This window comes from Numenius arquata, chromosome 7 (genome assembly GCF_964106895.1).
Source record: "Numenius arquata chromosome 7, bNumArq3.hap1.1, whole genome shotgun sequence".
NCBI classification, from domain to species: domain Eukaryota; kingdom Metazoa; phylum Chordata; class Aves; order Charadriiformes; family Scolopacidae; genus Numenius; species Numenius arquata.
The window spans coordinates 15,669,363-15,686,861 of NC_133582.1; the positions used below are offsets into that span (position 1 = coordinate 15,669,363).

Below are 17,499 nucleotides of genomic sequence, written 5' to 3' on the forward strand. Positions count from 1 at the left end.
TAATAAAATAATTTGTTCTGAAAAAGATGTTACAAAAAGAGGAAAGAATAGTGAATGAAAAAAGTCCATCTAGTCACCTAGGCAAACATGTAGCTGAGTGCACAAACAGATTTTAGTATTTAGTGAAGTCAATAGGAAAACTGAAACTTCTAATGAAAGTGCTGTACACTTTCCCCAGTTTACATGTAATTTTGGTATTTGATCCCATTTGAGCCAAATATTTTTGGTGCTTTATGCATTCCTTGTGTTTGAAGGTGGCATTGTTGAAATACAGCATTCAATGTTGAATTTGCTGCATTTTTAGTATGAAGATTCATTTCAGTGAAATTTAAAGGTTCAGTGTCCAACACTGCCTATTCAGGTGGCCTCTGCAAGCCTGTTAATGTGACACATTGAAAGAGTTCATTTTATTCTTGATGTTTTCTCAGAAAGCAGAGATAAAGGAAGCATTTTTAGAACAAGGTTCTGATTTGCTATACTACACTTACTATTGTTACTATCCATCACATATCCTTTAAAATACAACTAAAAATCTGAGGGCTAGCCAGTTCATGAGCTGCTATTTCCTTGTGTTTATGATCTGAGAAACTTTTTTTTAATGCTTATGAATTTTATATACCAGTAGTAAACAGACACAGAAAACTGTAGTGATTTGCTTGAAGTTGTACTGTATAATAGATTCAGAACAAGATTACAAGTGGCCTGCTAACAGTGCCTCCTAAATAAATCACTCAGCCACACTTGTTCTGTTTGTCAATCATAAAAAATCCATGATTCTAAAAATAATTTATACTTTTAAAAAAATGGTTTCATCTGTTGACCTCAAAGCTCTTAGGATAATCACTACTAATTAAGTTGTACAGATGAGAAAAAGTAGGACATGTGTTGCTTAAGTGACTTGCCTGGAGATACTGATTCAGTAGATAAGACTTGGACTTGTAAGAAAGATAACTTTGAATGTGGTTTCACCCTAGCTCATGATAAGTGGCTTAGCTTTTCTATAGATTTTCTGTACCTATCAATTTGTAATATGTTGCCTATCTAATAGAAGAGCAAAGAATTAAAATCTATCCTCAGGATCAAGTTAGTGACTGAAGTTTAGAAGAAAATCAAGGTTTCCACCTAGAAATATGAGACAATTAATTTTATAGTAACTCCAAAAAATTTTACAGGTTTAGGGAAAAATTTTGAGTTTTTCATGCACTTTTTTAATTTTAGCATTTGAAAAAAGTAGAGTGCAGTGTAGTTTGAAAAGTCAACTATTTGAAGTACCCTGGTTATAAGCAAATGAGTTGTACCAGGAAAGAACAACACCATCAAGATGAACAGAAGAACATCATCATTCAATTCTAACAGTTGAATTCTAACATTTTTCTTTCATTTGTCATTGCACAGAAATTAGGAAATAATATTCCAAATAATATTCTTCTACTTTGTATGCCTTTTAGAAAGTAATGTGACGTTGCAGACTTCAGTGCTAGAGTTGCAACATGCATAATAAGCTTCTGGAATCTGGAATAATCTATCTATCCACAAACAGGACTGGACATAGTAAACTACCTTTTAGTGAAAGTAAACTTAATTACTATAACCTTTTAGTCATGGGACGTTATAGTCCCAATTGTGTTGAATCTCTCATGATTTAGTAATTTGTCATGTAGTGCAGTTGCAAACTCAGATTGAGAGCAGTAGATTATTTTAGGTTAATTCAATTAAATGGCCCCTTCGGTTCCTGTTTTCTCAAATGGTCTCAAAAATGTGCTAGTATACACGTACATTGCAGTATCTTTTGAAAAATCAGTGCAGTCTTTCTACTTGCTTGTACGTAATTATAACATTCAGTGCTAACAATGAAGAGAGAAAACCTCTTTGCTCTTTTGTCTGTGCTCCACAGAGCATTGATATTCTTATTTATTTTTGAAAAGAGAAATTTTGCTATCTAGATAAGAAAATTGATCTGAAAAGCTCAATATCCTGTTTTCTCTGGCCAGTGTTTCAAAGAAAGACAAAAACTTTCATTATTTTTGTTCAAAATTAAGTCATAAAATTGTTCAACCCTTAAAGTAAGGCAAGGGGAGGATTGTGTCACCTTTCAAGTTACCTGTCTGCTTCCCCAGTTACTTGCGTGTCTTTGTGCCTGCTTGAAGACTTATGCACAAAGAATCTTTATGCTTTGGGTTTTTACCTACTTTTAAATTGCTAGTTGAGAAGTAAGGCAGTAGAAAGACATTTTCTAATAAACGTCCTGTATTAAAGGACATTTTATTTAAGTTTAAAACACCACTGCACAACTGAAACGATAAATCTAAAAGAGTTTAAGTCTTTTTGCAATGTAACATTTATCAGCAGTCATTTGAACTGCTGCTATAGACTGTTTCAGACAATGTATTAGTTAATTCAGTTGGTATGAGTTTAAATTCAAGCTGGCTTTCACAGAAAAAAATTCAGTTAATTTCATTTTAGCATCTGTCATATATGTAGTGACATAGTTTAACTGAATTATCTTGTTTTACTCTAATTGTTTTACAATTATTTAGTTAACAATTTCAGTATACCTTCTGTTCCTGGCAGGTGAAACAATGGTAAACGAACAGAGGAGGTTCATCTCTGCCTTTAGCTTTCAGAAATTACCTCCAATTTTAACCTATTTGTTCATGTTAACTAATTTTGTCTTTAGGATTCCTTCAGTTTCTATGCTTAGAGAGCTTTCTTGGGTTTTGTTCAGCACTTTCTTTAGACTGCTAACTAAATAACTTATCATGAAGAAAGAATACATGTTATTGCTTGTGACTTTTCCTTTCTTTTTAATTCTCAGTGTCCTCAACAAGGGTTTTTTGTTTATTTTTTTTCCAGACCTTTTTACTGAGTTTTGCATAGCTTTCTTGCATTGTTTCTGACCTTTCTCACTTCCTCCTTATGTCTTAGTTAAACTGTGACATTATTTTGCAGAAACAATATGGCCTGCAAACCATAAGGACCTACCTATGCTTTTGAGTATTACTGTGTAGAAGAGTTAGTGTTTATATGTTGATCGTCTTAAGAAAATTGGGGAGGTTAGAAGCAAGAAAGAAGGTAAAATACGTACCTTTTTGGAAGAGTGCTCTGAAGGGACAGTAGAAGTATCTGGAGGGAGTGTGAGTGGGTAGAAGTGGGGGGGGAAGCAAGGTTCCAGCTGAAAGGCCCTCCAAGTAGGGAAGGGGAGTCAGGAAACATCAAGAGTTTTCTCCTTTCTTTCCCTTTTCCTGGTGCCTTGCCCTGTTACACCATGTGACTGTTTATGCTGAAGATCCCACTTCCAAATAGTGACCTCCACACTTCTATAAAGTATCATACTTTTCTATAATCCTATTGTCACCAAATTTCTACATAGTACTTCATTTGTCAGCTGCTTGTGTGTCTTAATTCCTTGTAAAAGATACTATATGTTGCACTGAGGGAACCGGTGCTTGAATTCTGGGGAGAAGGAGGTTTGACTAAAAGTTTGGTGGTAGCCATAACCAATGTTGTCCTTGCTGTCATACCACTGCTTTTGGATTCTGCCTGGGTTTTTTTACCTTCTTTCTAGTATACTGAGACTTCAGTTTGACTTTTTGATGCAGTGTGTTGCTAAAGGGGCACTCAACTCTCGTAACACTCTTTTTGAAATGTGGAGAGAACTGAAGGAGTAAAAGCATCTATTGAACTAGTCTGCACTATTCCTTGTCTGATGATTACTGAGGTGCAAACAAGAGTGGAGACGAGAGCTTTCCACATGCTAATTCCTCAGGGCACAAAGAGAGCTTAATTCTCCACATATACCCCCCATATCTGAAGATCCTTCCTCTGCCCCTTTGACTTCACTTGCAAAGCTGTCTTTATGACAGTTCACCATCCTCAAACCCTCATCTGACTCCAGCTTTTCTTCATATCTGTGGTAACTCATCCTATCTGCAGCTAGGTACCAGGGAGCTTTTAAAGATCTAAGTGAACAACGTTTCTTGTTGTCCTTCATCTACAAGGGTAACCACTGGATTTTAGCACTTGCCGTATTTAGTTTGGTGAAGCTTAGAATATGACAAGAGAAATTGATGATGTAAGCAAATAGGAAAGAAAGTCCAAATTATTGAAAGGTGTTTGTGAAGTTTAATCATTCCTCTGATTACATTTTGGCTAGAAAAACCCAAAGCATTCATAATTTGTGTGTCGTGGGAAACTTGTGTATTGTATGGAAAACATCCTTCTTCTGTTACGTAGACTGCACTAAATTCATCATGATATGTCAAATTCTCTGGCATATGCATGAATATATGCGCATGCTTCATGCATACACATATATGCAGAGGTGGGAGACAGAGCTGCAGCATGAGATCTGCTTCTGCAAAGCCTCTACGCAGAACTGCTGCCTCAGCTTCTGGGTGAGAGAAGCCAAGGATAGAGGCAGCACTGGTACCAGCCCAACATGCACTGCTGTGTGGCAAAAGGTCAGGGCTAAATGAAGTTTTGTTACGGTGGTTGAAGCCCAGAGGTCCCTGTAGAAGTCGTAGGACATACACATTCTGTCCATGAGGAGCAAACACAACAAGCAAATGTCTGAATGGGCTTGAGCTCTGCAACATTCCTGGCTTTGTGTTACCTCTTGTCTAACAGATGCAGACAGGCAAGATTCTATCAATCTCTTCCTGGGAGTATTCAAGCCTACAGAAGGAAAACCTCATCTCTGGGAACTTCCCACTGATTTTTATTTGCATCACAAGAACACCCTCAGTCTGTCACAGACCAGGCGAAGGTATTTTGCTGTTCTGTTTTTTTTTCGTGTGGTGTTGCTCTAATAAATTTTAAAAATGCTTATATGTGTTTTTCCTATATTGTATTTGCCTCTCCATCAGAAAGAAGAGATTTCATTATACTTTTATATAATTTGTGATTCACATGAAAGGCAGTAAATATGGAAAAGGAGACTTTCTATTGCCACATTAATATCATTTATGTAAGCAGCAAAACTGGGTGTGTCTGCATAGTTTCTGAAGGCACTGGAGAAAATGGCTTGCTAACTTAGAACCACAGAATCACAGAATGGGTTGGGTAGGAAGGGACCTTACAGATCATCTACTTCCAAACCCCGGCCATGGGCAGGGACACCTCCCATTACACCAGGTTGCTCAAAGCCCCATCCAGCCTGGCCTTGAACATTTCCAGGGATGGGGCACCTACAGCCTCTCTGGGCAACCTGTTCCGGTGCATACGGCCTGATATGGTACTTCAAGAAGAAACGTGACCATCAGACATAATGTTCCTTTCTGTCTAGGACATACATGGTTCTTGGAATTGAAGTGTGTCATCCTGCCTGTTGTGTGCCATTTGCTAAGTCCCACTAACAAGTCTGTCTCTGGGCATGGGAATACACCCATTGTTTCTGCTCCAGATGGCTACATTAACATGAGTAGGAGATAACCGCATTAATACTCAGATTACAGCCCTTACAGTGTTGTAAATACGCACATATTTGATATAGAAATGAATGAAGATAAATATCTTTTCATCCCACGCAGTGAAATAGAAGGAACTATCAGAACAATTTAGAGAAGAAATTGAAGTATATTTGAGAAGAGAAAAAAATATGTAAACATGAATGAAAGATAAAACATGCTTTATTTTATGAATGTTACTTGGCTTCCCTTGTTTTTCAGAAATCATGAATAAGCTTCCAGCAGGGCCTGGTTTTTGCTGTTAGGTGTGCCGATACACAGTTCTCAGACTTAGGAGAGCTGTCACATCAAAATGTATTTCTGTGCGCAGAAGTCAACTGCTTTGACAGTCTTCTGATTTTATTATCATTGACCTTCATTTCTTCATACCCTTTCCCAAATTTTAGGATCTGAATAAGAAGTGCTGGGTGGAGGTTGGTGGGGGGATTGGGTTTTGTTTGTTTTTTTTTAAAGACCAGAACAACAAAAATTCATAAATACCTTTTATATGTACTAAGACCTTAGTTTTCAGTATTGTAGAGGTAGTCACCTGAAATGTATTTTGTTTAATGGAAGAAAACCATTCCTCCCTCCATACCTATATTGAGCCTCACGTGTTTAATTTTTATGGCCTGAGAGCATAGTAGTAGGGTAGGGGCCTGTTGAAATCCTACATCCGAGGATAATTCTTTACTTTCTTCCACACTTGAATTGTAAAGAAATGTTTACTAAAGTGACACTGTGTGGTTGGGTAACTGTTATGTGCAAATGTCTAGACTGGATACAAGATCAAATCAAGACCCTGGACACAAGATCTGTATTAATTGTGTGTCTGTTTTTCCTGTACAGCTACACTTACTGGTGGACCACAGGTGTGTTAAAGCATTTACCTCTTCCTTTTGATGAAGGTAGGAACTGTATTTGCTTCTTGCCTTACAGAGTGTCTTGAAAATGAAGTTTTAGTCACAAATGCTTTTTAGCTGTTTTAGATCCCAAATCTGAAAAAAAATGTTTCCATAATGATTGTGAGATACTTTCCCCCCGCAATGAGCTATAATTTTTCAACTGCAGGATGAAAGAGACACCTCTTTGGCTAAAACTTGACCTCCATATGTTTATGTGCCAGGGCATACTTCGTTCTATTTTTTATTTTTTTTTTGTCTATTAACATACATTTATTGTCTATGCTGGTGCTTACAGGTTACAGTCCTGTTGCAGATGACAGGGTATAGCTAGTGTATCTTATTTCTCTGGGATACAGTGGAGCATGTTTTATTAGGAATTGTATGGAAAGCATCATTCTTCTGTTGTTTAGACTGCAGTAAATTCATCATGATATGTCAGATTCCCTGGCACATGCATAAATATATGCACATGCATATATTTATAAGAATTCTGTTATTAGGAATTGTCATCATGAAGGGAAGTCAAATTGTGGTGGTTGATAATGCATATTTATTAAAGATGTGTGGTGCATCTTCTTCATATCATATTTTCTTGTCTTAAAGGGGATATGACTGTAAAAAAATGCCTGGTAGGGTGGGCAGGTCAGCAGGCTAGTGTTTGCTTAGTCACTAGTTGTTAGTAAAAAGATTGTTTTTTTTATTTTCCCCAGTGACATGTGCTGAAAACAGGCATAAGTTGACAGTGAAGAAATTCCACAAGTATGAAGAGGAAATTGATATCCACAATGAGTTTTTTCGGCCATATGAGTTGAGCAGTTTTGATGAGACCTTCTGCTTAGCAATGACCAATTCTACACGGTATATTGGGATCTTTTGGGACTATAAATCCTTCACTGGAAGTTGATTTGGTGTGAATTAAATATACATTTGATTTATTTGGTTAAATCTGCGTAACACAATAGGTTTTGTGGGGTGTTTGTGGTTTGTTTTTTAGGCTTCAAATTTAGCAAACTTCTAGAAACTAAATCACAATACTGAAATGGAAATGGAACTCTAAAAAAAATCTGTTCAGATAGCACTTAAATTTTCAATTAGTTTCCATTACAGAGTGCCAAAAGTTTGGGCACTTGAAGTCTGAGAAATGGGCTTTTCTTTGTGGACTCCTTAGATCACAGAGGCTACCTTCAAAGCAATTGTTTTCTAGTTGTTCTGCTTCAGTTTTCCAGTTGTTTTCTTCAGTTCATCAGGTTCTCACAGCTGGCCAGATAATTTATGTTTGGTTTTTTTTTTTTTTTTTATGTTGGCAGCAATCAGCTGGATATTCTAAGCATAATCTTAATCACACTTTAGCTACAGTCTTCCGGGCAGATTATGTTTTGTGTAGCTTTTTGACCCAATTTGAGTGTTTGCAGCATTTTGAAAATAACGTAGCTGTGTTACAGGGCTTCTTCAGCACAGGAATGGAGCACATTACCACTTGCCAAGGAGCCTAGAGCAATGTTTGCAGCTGTGTTATGCAAATAAATAATGCAATTGAAAGCTTTTTAAATACCTATGGGGTTTATATTTACATGACTTTAACTTACAATGATGAAGTTAGAACTTCATTTGTCTTTTTATGATGATTTTTTTAATTCAAAGGTAGATGTTAGAGGTGATTCTTGCAGAAAATTTAAAAATTTCATGTATTGAATGTTGCTTATGAACAGTGTTTCACTTCTATTTTGCCAGAGATTTTATGCCTAAGAATGTGGGGATTGATCCAAGTCCATTTACTGTTCGTAAACCTGAAGAAACTGGAAAGTCGGTCTTGGGGTAAGTCTGAAATATGAAATTTTGTTCTGATTTAATAATAGTGAAATTATAATGCAAATATATAAACTCTATGTGTATGTCTGTGTGGTATATTCTCTGTTACATAGGAAATAAAAAAAATCATTGGTGTAGAATTGTACACTTTTAAAATTATATCTAATTCGCAATTTTTATTTGACACTGGGAATTCTTTATTCAACTTGTTTAATCTTTTTTCTTCTATTTCTCTAAGTGAAACTCAAGAAAATTTTATCTAGAATAAAGATGCAGAGGTTGTTAAAATTTGATCATCTCTTCATATTAGTGGCAACTGTATTCTCTATTGGAGGTGACAGGAATGCATACATTATTGTCTTTTTTAAAAAAGAAAAAAAGAATAAATTTTGAATAAATATATCCTGAAACAGCAATAAATGCCAATCTCAGCATAGTTTTTGATAAAAATGTTATTAAAGATATATGTAGATAAAATTACATAAAACAATTCAGCAACAGTTATTGGGACAAATGAATGTTTTGTTTAGCTGCTTTTGCATCCTGGACTGGCTTTTTTACTTTATTTATTCCATTGTTGTGTTTGATCTGCTCTATCACACAAGGGCTATGGGGACTCTTCCTGGACCACTTCATTCTTTCTCTGATACCACATATTAAGGAAAAACTTTGTCACTAATGACTAAACCTGTGTTGTCACAACAGTATGAGTTCTTCTGAAAACTTGCCATTTTGTTAAAAGCTACAAAATGTGACTGTCTTGTAATAACATCCATTGTGCCTTGACCCTGAGGAGCTCACTGTCAATATATCGTGAGAGTAGACTGCTTATCACTAGTAGAACCTGATTTTATGCTCTACTGATGTTTCTTGGGCATAAGCAGAAAGACTGTTCAACAGTTGTATAATTTACCTCTGCTAAGAATTGTATTTAGCCCTTGGTAGAGGTGGTGTCTTTGCCTTGCACATTTTTAATCGTTTTTGGATCTAGTATGACATTCCTGGCGGAATTGGTGATCTCTTTTTATCTGTAACTGTTCTGGTCCCCTAGGACAATTAGATCTTGGCTGCCTTCTGAGTATGGGTTGGGAGTGGGGATATCACTCGTATCAGTGTTAGGCTACTTGCTCTATTCTCCACCTTTACAAAAGGGCTGCTTTTCCTGGGACCTTCACCTCACTTAGGGAAGTAGGGAAGATACTGCATTCTTTTTAGAGAAAATTAAGGTTATGTCTTCATAACTTTCTGTGGCTATACCCACTGTTAACCTATGAAAATATAGATGCCATATCTTGAAGGAAAAAATTAAAGCACCTCTTTATATTGCTTAGAATTTACAGAGTGAGAAAGGCATGCCGCATAAAGAAATGTTGCTGATTAAAGAACTAAATTGAAAGGAGAGGGATGGAAAAGGAAGGGGAAAAAAGTGACATTGTGATAGAGATTCTTATTCTTGAGACCAAAAAAGTGGAGTGAATAATGTTGTTAATCAGCAAGTGAAACTTTTTCCCAGATCAAAACCAAACATAATATGTCTCAATTTTTATTCCTTTTCATTCAGTCTAGGAGAGGGATTTAAGTAAAGAGTCAGAGAACTGGTGGAGAAAAGCTGGCATAATCCTGGGAGCTCTCTTTAAATGCTCTGGAATAAGAAGAGATTGATGAAAAATGAATCAATTGGGGGATTAAAAAGATGAGCAATAAGTTGTCCCAGAGGATAGAATTCACTCCCCTCAGTAAAACTGTAATAAAAATTAGGAATTTTAAATACTTGTTGTTAATATCTTGCTGATTTCATAAATACACACTGCCTTTCATAATAGGAACAAAAGTAATAGAGAAGAAACCGTGCTGCAGCGCAAAACAGCTGCAAGCGCTCCACCACCCCCAAGTGAGGAAGCAGTGTCAAGTAGTTCTGAAGATGATTCTGGGACAGACAAAGAAGATGAAGGTGCTGTTTCTCAGCGTTCGACTCCAGTAAAGGTGACTGATACAGGAGATAATACAAAAATCACAGAGGTAAGAAATTACTGTGGTAGGCAAGAAGGCTAATCATGGGCTTAAAATTCACATTTCCTTAGAACAGCCAGTAAATGTTATAGAACAGTCAGAAGTAAAGCACTGAGAAATTAAGTGTAAAGGGTCTCCAGTGTATTTTCTTTGTGTAGATATTAGCAAAACCGATGGTAAAACTTTGCTATTATTCTGGTCGTGTAATAGTGAAATACAACAGAAAAATAACATTTTTAAAAAATGAAAAATACTGTTGGAAACCTGTGGCATTTGAAAGGTACTCAGGTCAGATGTAGTCCATAATATTAAGCATAAAACATATCTAAGCTAGTGTGTTAATTCAGAGCAGTAGTGCACTTCTGGTCATTGTCCCTTACGATGCTCTGGCTTGCATCATGGTGTGGTCTTGCAACATGCAAATGGGATTCCTTTTGGATGAAACGAAACTGGGAGATGCTTCACCAGGAATGTACCTGACCTACCTAACTAATCAACACTTAGTCCATGGGAGATAACTTTCAGGGGTTTGCTCCAGATTATGTAGTATGGATCTGAGATCCTGAGCACCACCTCTTCCTCTTACAAATCTATTCCTTCAGAGCAATGCCAGTTTCTCAGGTGGATATAACTGTAAACTAATGTTCAATCCATTAAATTTCAACATGATTTATGTGAAGATTTTTAAATTGCTATTTCATAATTGTATGGTCTGACATTTAAAAAAAAAAATTAAACTAACTGAAGAAGTGCATGATAACTTTGTCACATTGTTTCTATGTTTCTATGCTATTACTGCTACTAAGATTGAAGATAGTGGCAGGATAATAGTGAAATCGTGTATGCACAGTCATAAGAAAAGAATGTGTATTCTCAGTTGTGTGCTACTTATCTTTTTTTGCTGGCATAACTCTAATTCTGTTGGAATCCCTTGGGCGCCAATTTAATGAAAATATTAATTTGTATGAAGTATTATGGAAATATCTTTTTTATTAATTCATGTAACATTTCTTCAAATTCTTTCTTGTAGATACCCATTTTGGGTACCACTGAAAATGTCTTAGTAAAAGGATATGCTAATGGAGATTATACAAATTTGCAAAATAATTATCTTGGTTTGGGGGGTTGGTTTGTTTGTTGTTTTCTTTTGTCACGGCTAATTGAAACAGTTATAATGTTGAGCTCGTACACGTTATCACTTTTGAAAAAACTTCAGTATTTATGACCTTAGTATAAAATGTAGTGCCTGATAGGCAGCAGAGAATAAAACTGCCCTTTTTTCCAGTTTTCATTCCATTCAAACTGTCGCCTAGCGTTGTTTGTTCTCAGATAATGGATTTTCAGCCTTCTGCACAACTCTGTCTTCTTCCTAACCTTAATGAAACATTTTCAATAAAATAACTATGAATTGTGTGTTATTAATTTTGGACAATTTGGATTAATTGTTACGACACTATAAGTGCATTTATTTCTGTTTATACAAGATATTTTGTCTGAAAATTTTCCATTATCTCTGAATAATAAAGTACCTGTTTTTCAGCAACTCAGATTCTTTCTACAGAGCTAATAACAGAAATCCCACTTGAAGTTTTATTCTTGATTCTTAATGCTTAATTCTTGATGCTTAAATGAAAGATACGTGTAAACACAGAATATGGTTTAAGATACTATTGAATTTGAATGACTTACAATTGGGTGAGCTATTTTGATTCTTTTAGTAATGCACATGAAGAAGTATTTTCCACTTTATTAGCACCTTTTAATGCATTGGAATTTAGTCAAAATTTGCGTTGCTAATGTGTCATTGCTATTGAAATTGCAGTGCTGCAAAGGATTTACCTATTCAGTTATGCTGAATTGCTGCATTAGCAATTAACTGGGGTTGCCGTTAATGTCCGCCTACTATTGCAAATTTATTTATTATCTTCAAACGTACAAAGCTTCTCTTAAATACATTATTTTTGAGGGCATGGTGTTTATGGAAACTTTCTGTTCAGTAACCAAACATAAAAATTAGTAATCTTAAAGATTGTGTTGGACATTAGATTTTAACATGCTCACTAGCTGATTTTCATTTAGCTTGTGAAGTGTTTTTTTTCCATTACCGGGCTAAGCAGAGCATCAAATATAGGCTTTTCAAGAAATGTTTTGGAATTATTTTTCTGGCAATTACTTGTTGTGTGTCTACACATGTAGTTAAAAGTTTAAAAAGAAGAGCTGTAACAGAGGGTTTCAAAACTTGATGGCTAAACTGAATAATGTAACAAGAAACAAAACAACTATGACTGGAAAAGGTGATAGTATGTCTAGTTGATTAAATAAGAGTCTACTTGCTAGAACTGGTGAACCATAGGAATGTTTTAAATACTTTTTTTTTGTTTTTATTTCTCAAGCTTAACTTAAAAAAGAAACTTAAATGAAGAATGCACTTAAAACCTTAAGCTTACAAATATTCCATATTATGTCTCTATTAGCTAAAGTGACAACTTACCAGCACTCTAACCACTGCCACTCTGCACTTCACTGCTTTCTTATTTGTGAAAATTGATTGTGTTTAGTGTTGTTCAAAAATACTAGAAGTTGGGGTGAAAAATAGTAGTGTGGGGTATTCGTGAGTTGATATGTGTAAGCTTGTATTTTTAGGTGCATTCTTGAGTTAATTTGGTTATTCCATAATGATTGAATTTTTGGTGAGGGACTTGAATTTTGTTATTTTTTACATCAGCAACTGTAGCGTAGAGAAAAATTGTATTGTTATGGAGCTGGGTAGGGAGGAACCCCAACAGCTGCTTCCTTTCTATTCACATCTCACAGAAGTTAACAATAAGTTTTATACTTCTGGTAGGAAATATATTTTCTTTGACTTTGGTTCTTTTTGAACTAAAAGAAGATTATTTTTATAGTTGACTTACTTGCAGTCACACGTGTCCTGTCAGTAAACCCCCTCAGTTTAACACTGAATCATTAGACATCGTTAGTGAAGTATTGCATGTGCATTGCCTCCTTGTTACAGTTGACTGACATGATTGTGTAATGTATAAAATAAAAATAGTTTTATTCAACGTGAAGTTTGTAATTATTTCAGAATTGACAGCAGGAAATGTGAAAGCAAATGTGGGAGCATGTTCTGACAAATGGGATTTATTCTATATTAAATTTCAACACAGAGCAGAATTTAATACTTATATGTCCTATAAATATAATTTACTCTCCTAATATGCTGGTTTATCTGATGTTATCTTTCAAGAATCCTTTACTTGTTGAACTTGAAGAATATCTTGAACAATATTTTTAATAAATGATTTTTATTTAAAAAGAAGAAAAACATGCGCAAGCTAAGATTACTATGTATATGAGAAACTTGGTTAGTTTTGCCTTTGCACTTTGGAAATTATTTTCAAGTTTAGAAAGAATTCCTTGCTTGAAATAAAACTTTTCATTGGATGTTGTTACTGTATCCTCAGTCTGAATCTTTCTTCTTATGTTCCAGAATGTAGTGCAATCAACAAAAGATGTGTATGGAGTCAATCTTTCAGATGTTCCTTCAGAAGATGATCTCGCAATATACACTAGGTGAGATAAATTTCCAGTGGTAATCAGTAAAAGATAATTGGAGCTAGTTAAATACAGCTTGTCAAAGTGCTGCCTTCGATTAAACTTATTTAAATTATAAATCTTAGAGATATTTGGATATATATGCTACTTTTTTTTTAAATCAAACTGCTTTCAATGTCTGTGTCAATTCTGATTTGAGTGGAAGTTATGCAGATGTCTCTGGATGCACAATTTGGAACTTAAATTGAATTAAAGATACTTCGGTAGAAATACTTATCCCTTAATATAGTCCTAGAAATTAATAAGCAAGCTCCATATTTGGAGGGGTTCCATGGTTCTAAATGATGTAGTCTGTGATTTTTTTGCATTTTTCAAACATTGAATTATGCTAATTCAAATCAGTCATAAGTGAAATAGCCTCTTCTATAAAAATGTATACAAAATAACAGCAGTTAAGTCTTTCTTTAACATGGTCTTATTTGTGGAGATATGTGTTAATTATTGCCTTTTACTCAAATTTAAACAGTTGTGTTACTTTTGGTGTTCAAGGAAAATTATTTTTCTGAATATATTCAGCCTTTTTCTTGAAACATCTTGGCCTTTTGAGATTGAAATAAAAAATTGTGGATTTTATAGGGAGACCTTGAGACCATTGCTAAGTCTGGTATAGGCTGTGAGAAGAAGAGTTGAGAAAAGAGGTCAGAATAACTGTTGCTGTAGAGGCAGGGATATCGAAGTGACACGTATTTGTACTGTAAGTTTCGGGAGAGGGAGAAGTGAGGTTCGCCCTTGCCATTATCAGAGTTTCATGAAATAATGACCTGCAAATATACGTAGTTTGTGGGTTTACGCGTGTGTGTATACGTATGCACAGCACTAAGCGTAGCGTGTGTAATAACCTTCTCTTCCGTGCCGCATGTTGAACAGCATCATGCTGCCCAGTTCCCACTACACAAAACCTTCTGCTTTTATTCAAGGATAACTTGGTCTTTATCCTGTACAAGACAGGTGTCACCACTCCACAGGAGCCACGAACTGCCAGCTCTCCAAGAGCAATCAGCTCTTAATACTGTGCTTCTCCAACGCAAGGCAGTGACTCCATTGTATCAGGAATGCTGTTTCTGAATTGCCGTAACCCCACACAGAGCAGTGGCTGTGTGTTGCCGTTGTTAAAAAAATGTGCACTTAACGCTGCTGTTCTCGGATTCTCTCCTCAATACCACAGAATAACACTGGAGCCAAAAAGAAACTGGTTCCAAACTTTTTTTCTGAAATCACAAAGTTTCAAAACGTTCAAATTAATTTCTTAACTCAAACTAAACCTGAACTGGAATAATTTCAGTTATAGATGAACTAGAACCGAACTGAAAAGTTTCTTAGTTCCCTGGTGGAGGAGATTCTTTCCTAAACTGCAATCTTTTTCTTCAAAACCTAGTCAGAACAATGGGAATTCAGTACTGGAGATCAGTTGGAGAAATTTAGATACAAATCGAAGACCCTCTTAGTTCTAAAGACTTATAATGCTGTTGCTGAGAGAGCAACTGCTTATGCAAGACACCAGGAGCGCGAATCAATTACATTAGTGTAATAAACCAATGTTTCAAACACCTGCTTAGAATGTAGAATTAATGGAGTTTGAGAAAAGGGGTGTAATAAAACTACACTCAGAAAAATACTGTGTATATGTTGAAGTGAATACCTGGGAGGCATGCATTGAAATGGGCTTGTGTGTATTTTTTTTTTTTATTTTCTAATGTGTAATAGCAGTTATATTTGAAACCTCTTCAATGTGTGAGGGAAGTTTTAATTCACTGTGATACATTCTCATTTGGTGATATGTGATGATTAATCCTGACTTAGTTCGTTAATCCTCTCAAAGCATTAATTTTTTTCTTTTTATTTAAAAGGTTTTTCCTGTTAATTTTTCTTTAGGCATAGCTACTTCTCTTGCACTCTGTGGTTCTTTGAAATTCCCATTTCTACCAATTTCCTACATGCTGAGTAATTTGAAGATAGTACACTTGAAAAGGGTTGAAGGGAGGATGTTTCTCATTATTTCTGAAATCTTTAACTTCACCTGTGCCTCTAACTTTGGTTTTTTATGTTAACTACTACAAAATGGATGCCAATTTGACAATTACTCTTTGGTACACTGGATAGTTATTGTTGTTCTGGAAATGGCCCAGTGTGAGCTGGTGTCTACTGCAAGTTACTTTGTGCAGATGAGCAACTCTGTGATAACATCCAGAATTGGAACTATTTCCCATTTTATAATTTCTTAGGCTTCGCTAACATTCAGTCTATTGTTGCAGTAACACTGTAAACTCCATGGGGGCTTTGAAGCTCCCTATGCACATACTTTTCAAGACAAAAAAAAAAAGCTTGCATTTATTTCATTTCCCTCAAGCAACGCAGGTTTTAAAAATATAACAATTACAAATTCCTTACCTCTTTTAGCTAGGAAGACGTAGTGCTATTTATGGTCTGATGTCCTGATTTATTTGGAAAGTATAGATTTTACTGACATCCTTTATTACAATGTACATCGTTTGAGAACAGCAGCAATTTATTTCACAGTATGATTACAGTTCTCACTTCAAGTCTTTTTCTATTATTGTAATAAGGGAAATGGAGATGTAAAATCATGACTCTACTTGACATCATTGGACATGTTATGTATATTTTCTTTATTAGCATCAGGCACTCGCAGATTTAAAATACCTCAGGTTAAGTTACTTTACATCAACTGATCTATGTTAAGTCTATATGCAAATGAAAAGCAACTTGAATCTGTTCAGCCCATGTTCACTGATTGCTGAGATAACTTGTGTTAATTCTCGTCAAAATAGAAATCACAGAAGCACAGTTTGGTTGAGATTGGAAAGGACAGGAGGTTCCTCAAATAATTTGAAGATGTATACTGCAGATCAACTGTGCATGGTATCCTATTGATGTTGGGTAACTTGCTTGTGTTAATTTAGGCCTTGTTTGTTTCAGAATATTGGACAATTTGAAGCAATTAATAGAAACACACCTTTAGTTTGCTTTTGTTTTTTTTAAGCTTGCTTTGAAACCAAGCTCCTGCTCTAGAATATCTTAATTATCTTCATTTCCACTTATAATTCTCTTATTTAGAAATGTAAGTATTTATTCCTTCAGCATCCAAAGCGATATCGCGTGTTTCTGGGGCTTTTGTTTCTACAGTATAGAATCTGAATGGAGCAGAAAGAAAAGCCACAATAAGTTGTTTAGGAATGTATTGTTCCTTTGTCTTCTGTACACTCTTCCATGTGATTGCTTTTGCACTGTTAGTTGTCCCCTGTTAAAATGTAGTAAATATTTCTGAAATATACAAATAAGACTATTTTTAAGCTAAATGGAAGCTAACTATTAGGAAAAAACCTCTGCCTCAGAAAATTAAAGTATTAAATCACAACTAACGCTTACTTCTGTTTTCAGTAGTACGGATGTGTTGGAGAGTGAACAAATTGAGTTTGAGATAACTACATATACATGTATTTGAAACTCTCTGACTTTTTCTCTTTGAGTGAACAAGATTAGCGATTAATTTAGTGATTTTAATTTAGCTCAAATTCATTGCCAAGAAAAAAAAGCCATAACAGTATTTTCCATCTTCAGTGTCTTCCAGCAAATATTTGGAGATGGGGAATTCTCCCAAAAGGTTTTACTTGTAAATAGGAGGTCTGGACTAAGAACATTTGAGTTGAATAAACTAGCTTGAATTAAATCTGATACTTGAGAGAATTTCTGTTTCT

At 35.3% G+C, this 17,499-nt stretch overlaps 1 protein-coding gene across 1 annotated transcript in view; it reads left to right on the plus strand.

The window, feature by feature from the left end:
• Nucleotides 1-17,499, plus strand: part of FIG4 (FIG4 phosphoinositide 5-phosphatase) — a 63,010-nt gene that overhangs the window by 32,314 nt on the left and 13,197 nt on the right. The window contains exons 16-21 of the mRNA XM_074150623.1: nucleotides 4,627-4,765; nucleotides 6,294-6,352; nucleotides 7,060-7,207; nucleotides 8,081-8,164; nucleotides 9,982-10,177; nucleotides 13,659-13,741. Coding sequence (XP_074006724.1) covers nucleotides 4,627-4,765; nucleotides 6,294-6,352; nucleotides 7,060-7,207; nucleotides 8,081-8,164; nucleotides 9,982-10,177; nucleotides 13,659-13,741 — 709 coding nt within the window. The remainder of the gene's footprint in view (nucleotides 1-4,626; nucleotides 4,766-6,293; nucleotides 6,353-7,059; nucleotides 7,208-8,080; nucleotides 8,165-9,981; nucleotides 10,178-13,658; nucleotides 13,742-17,499) is intronic.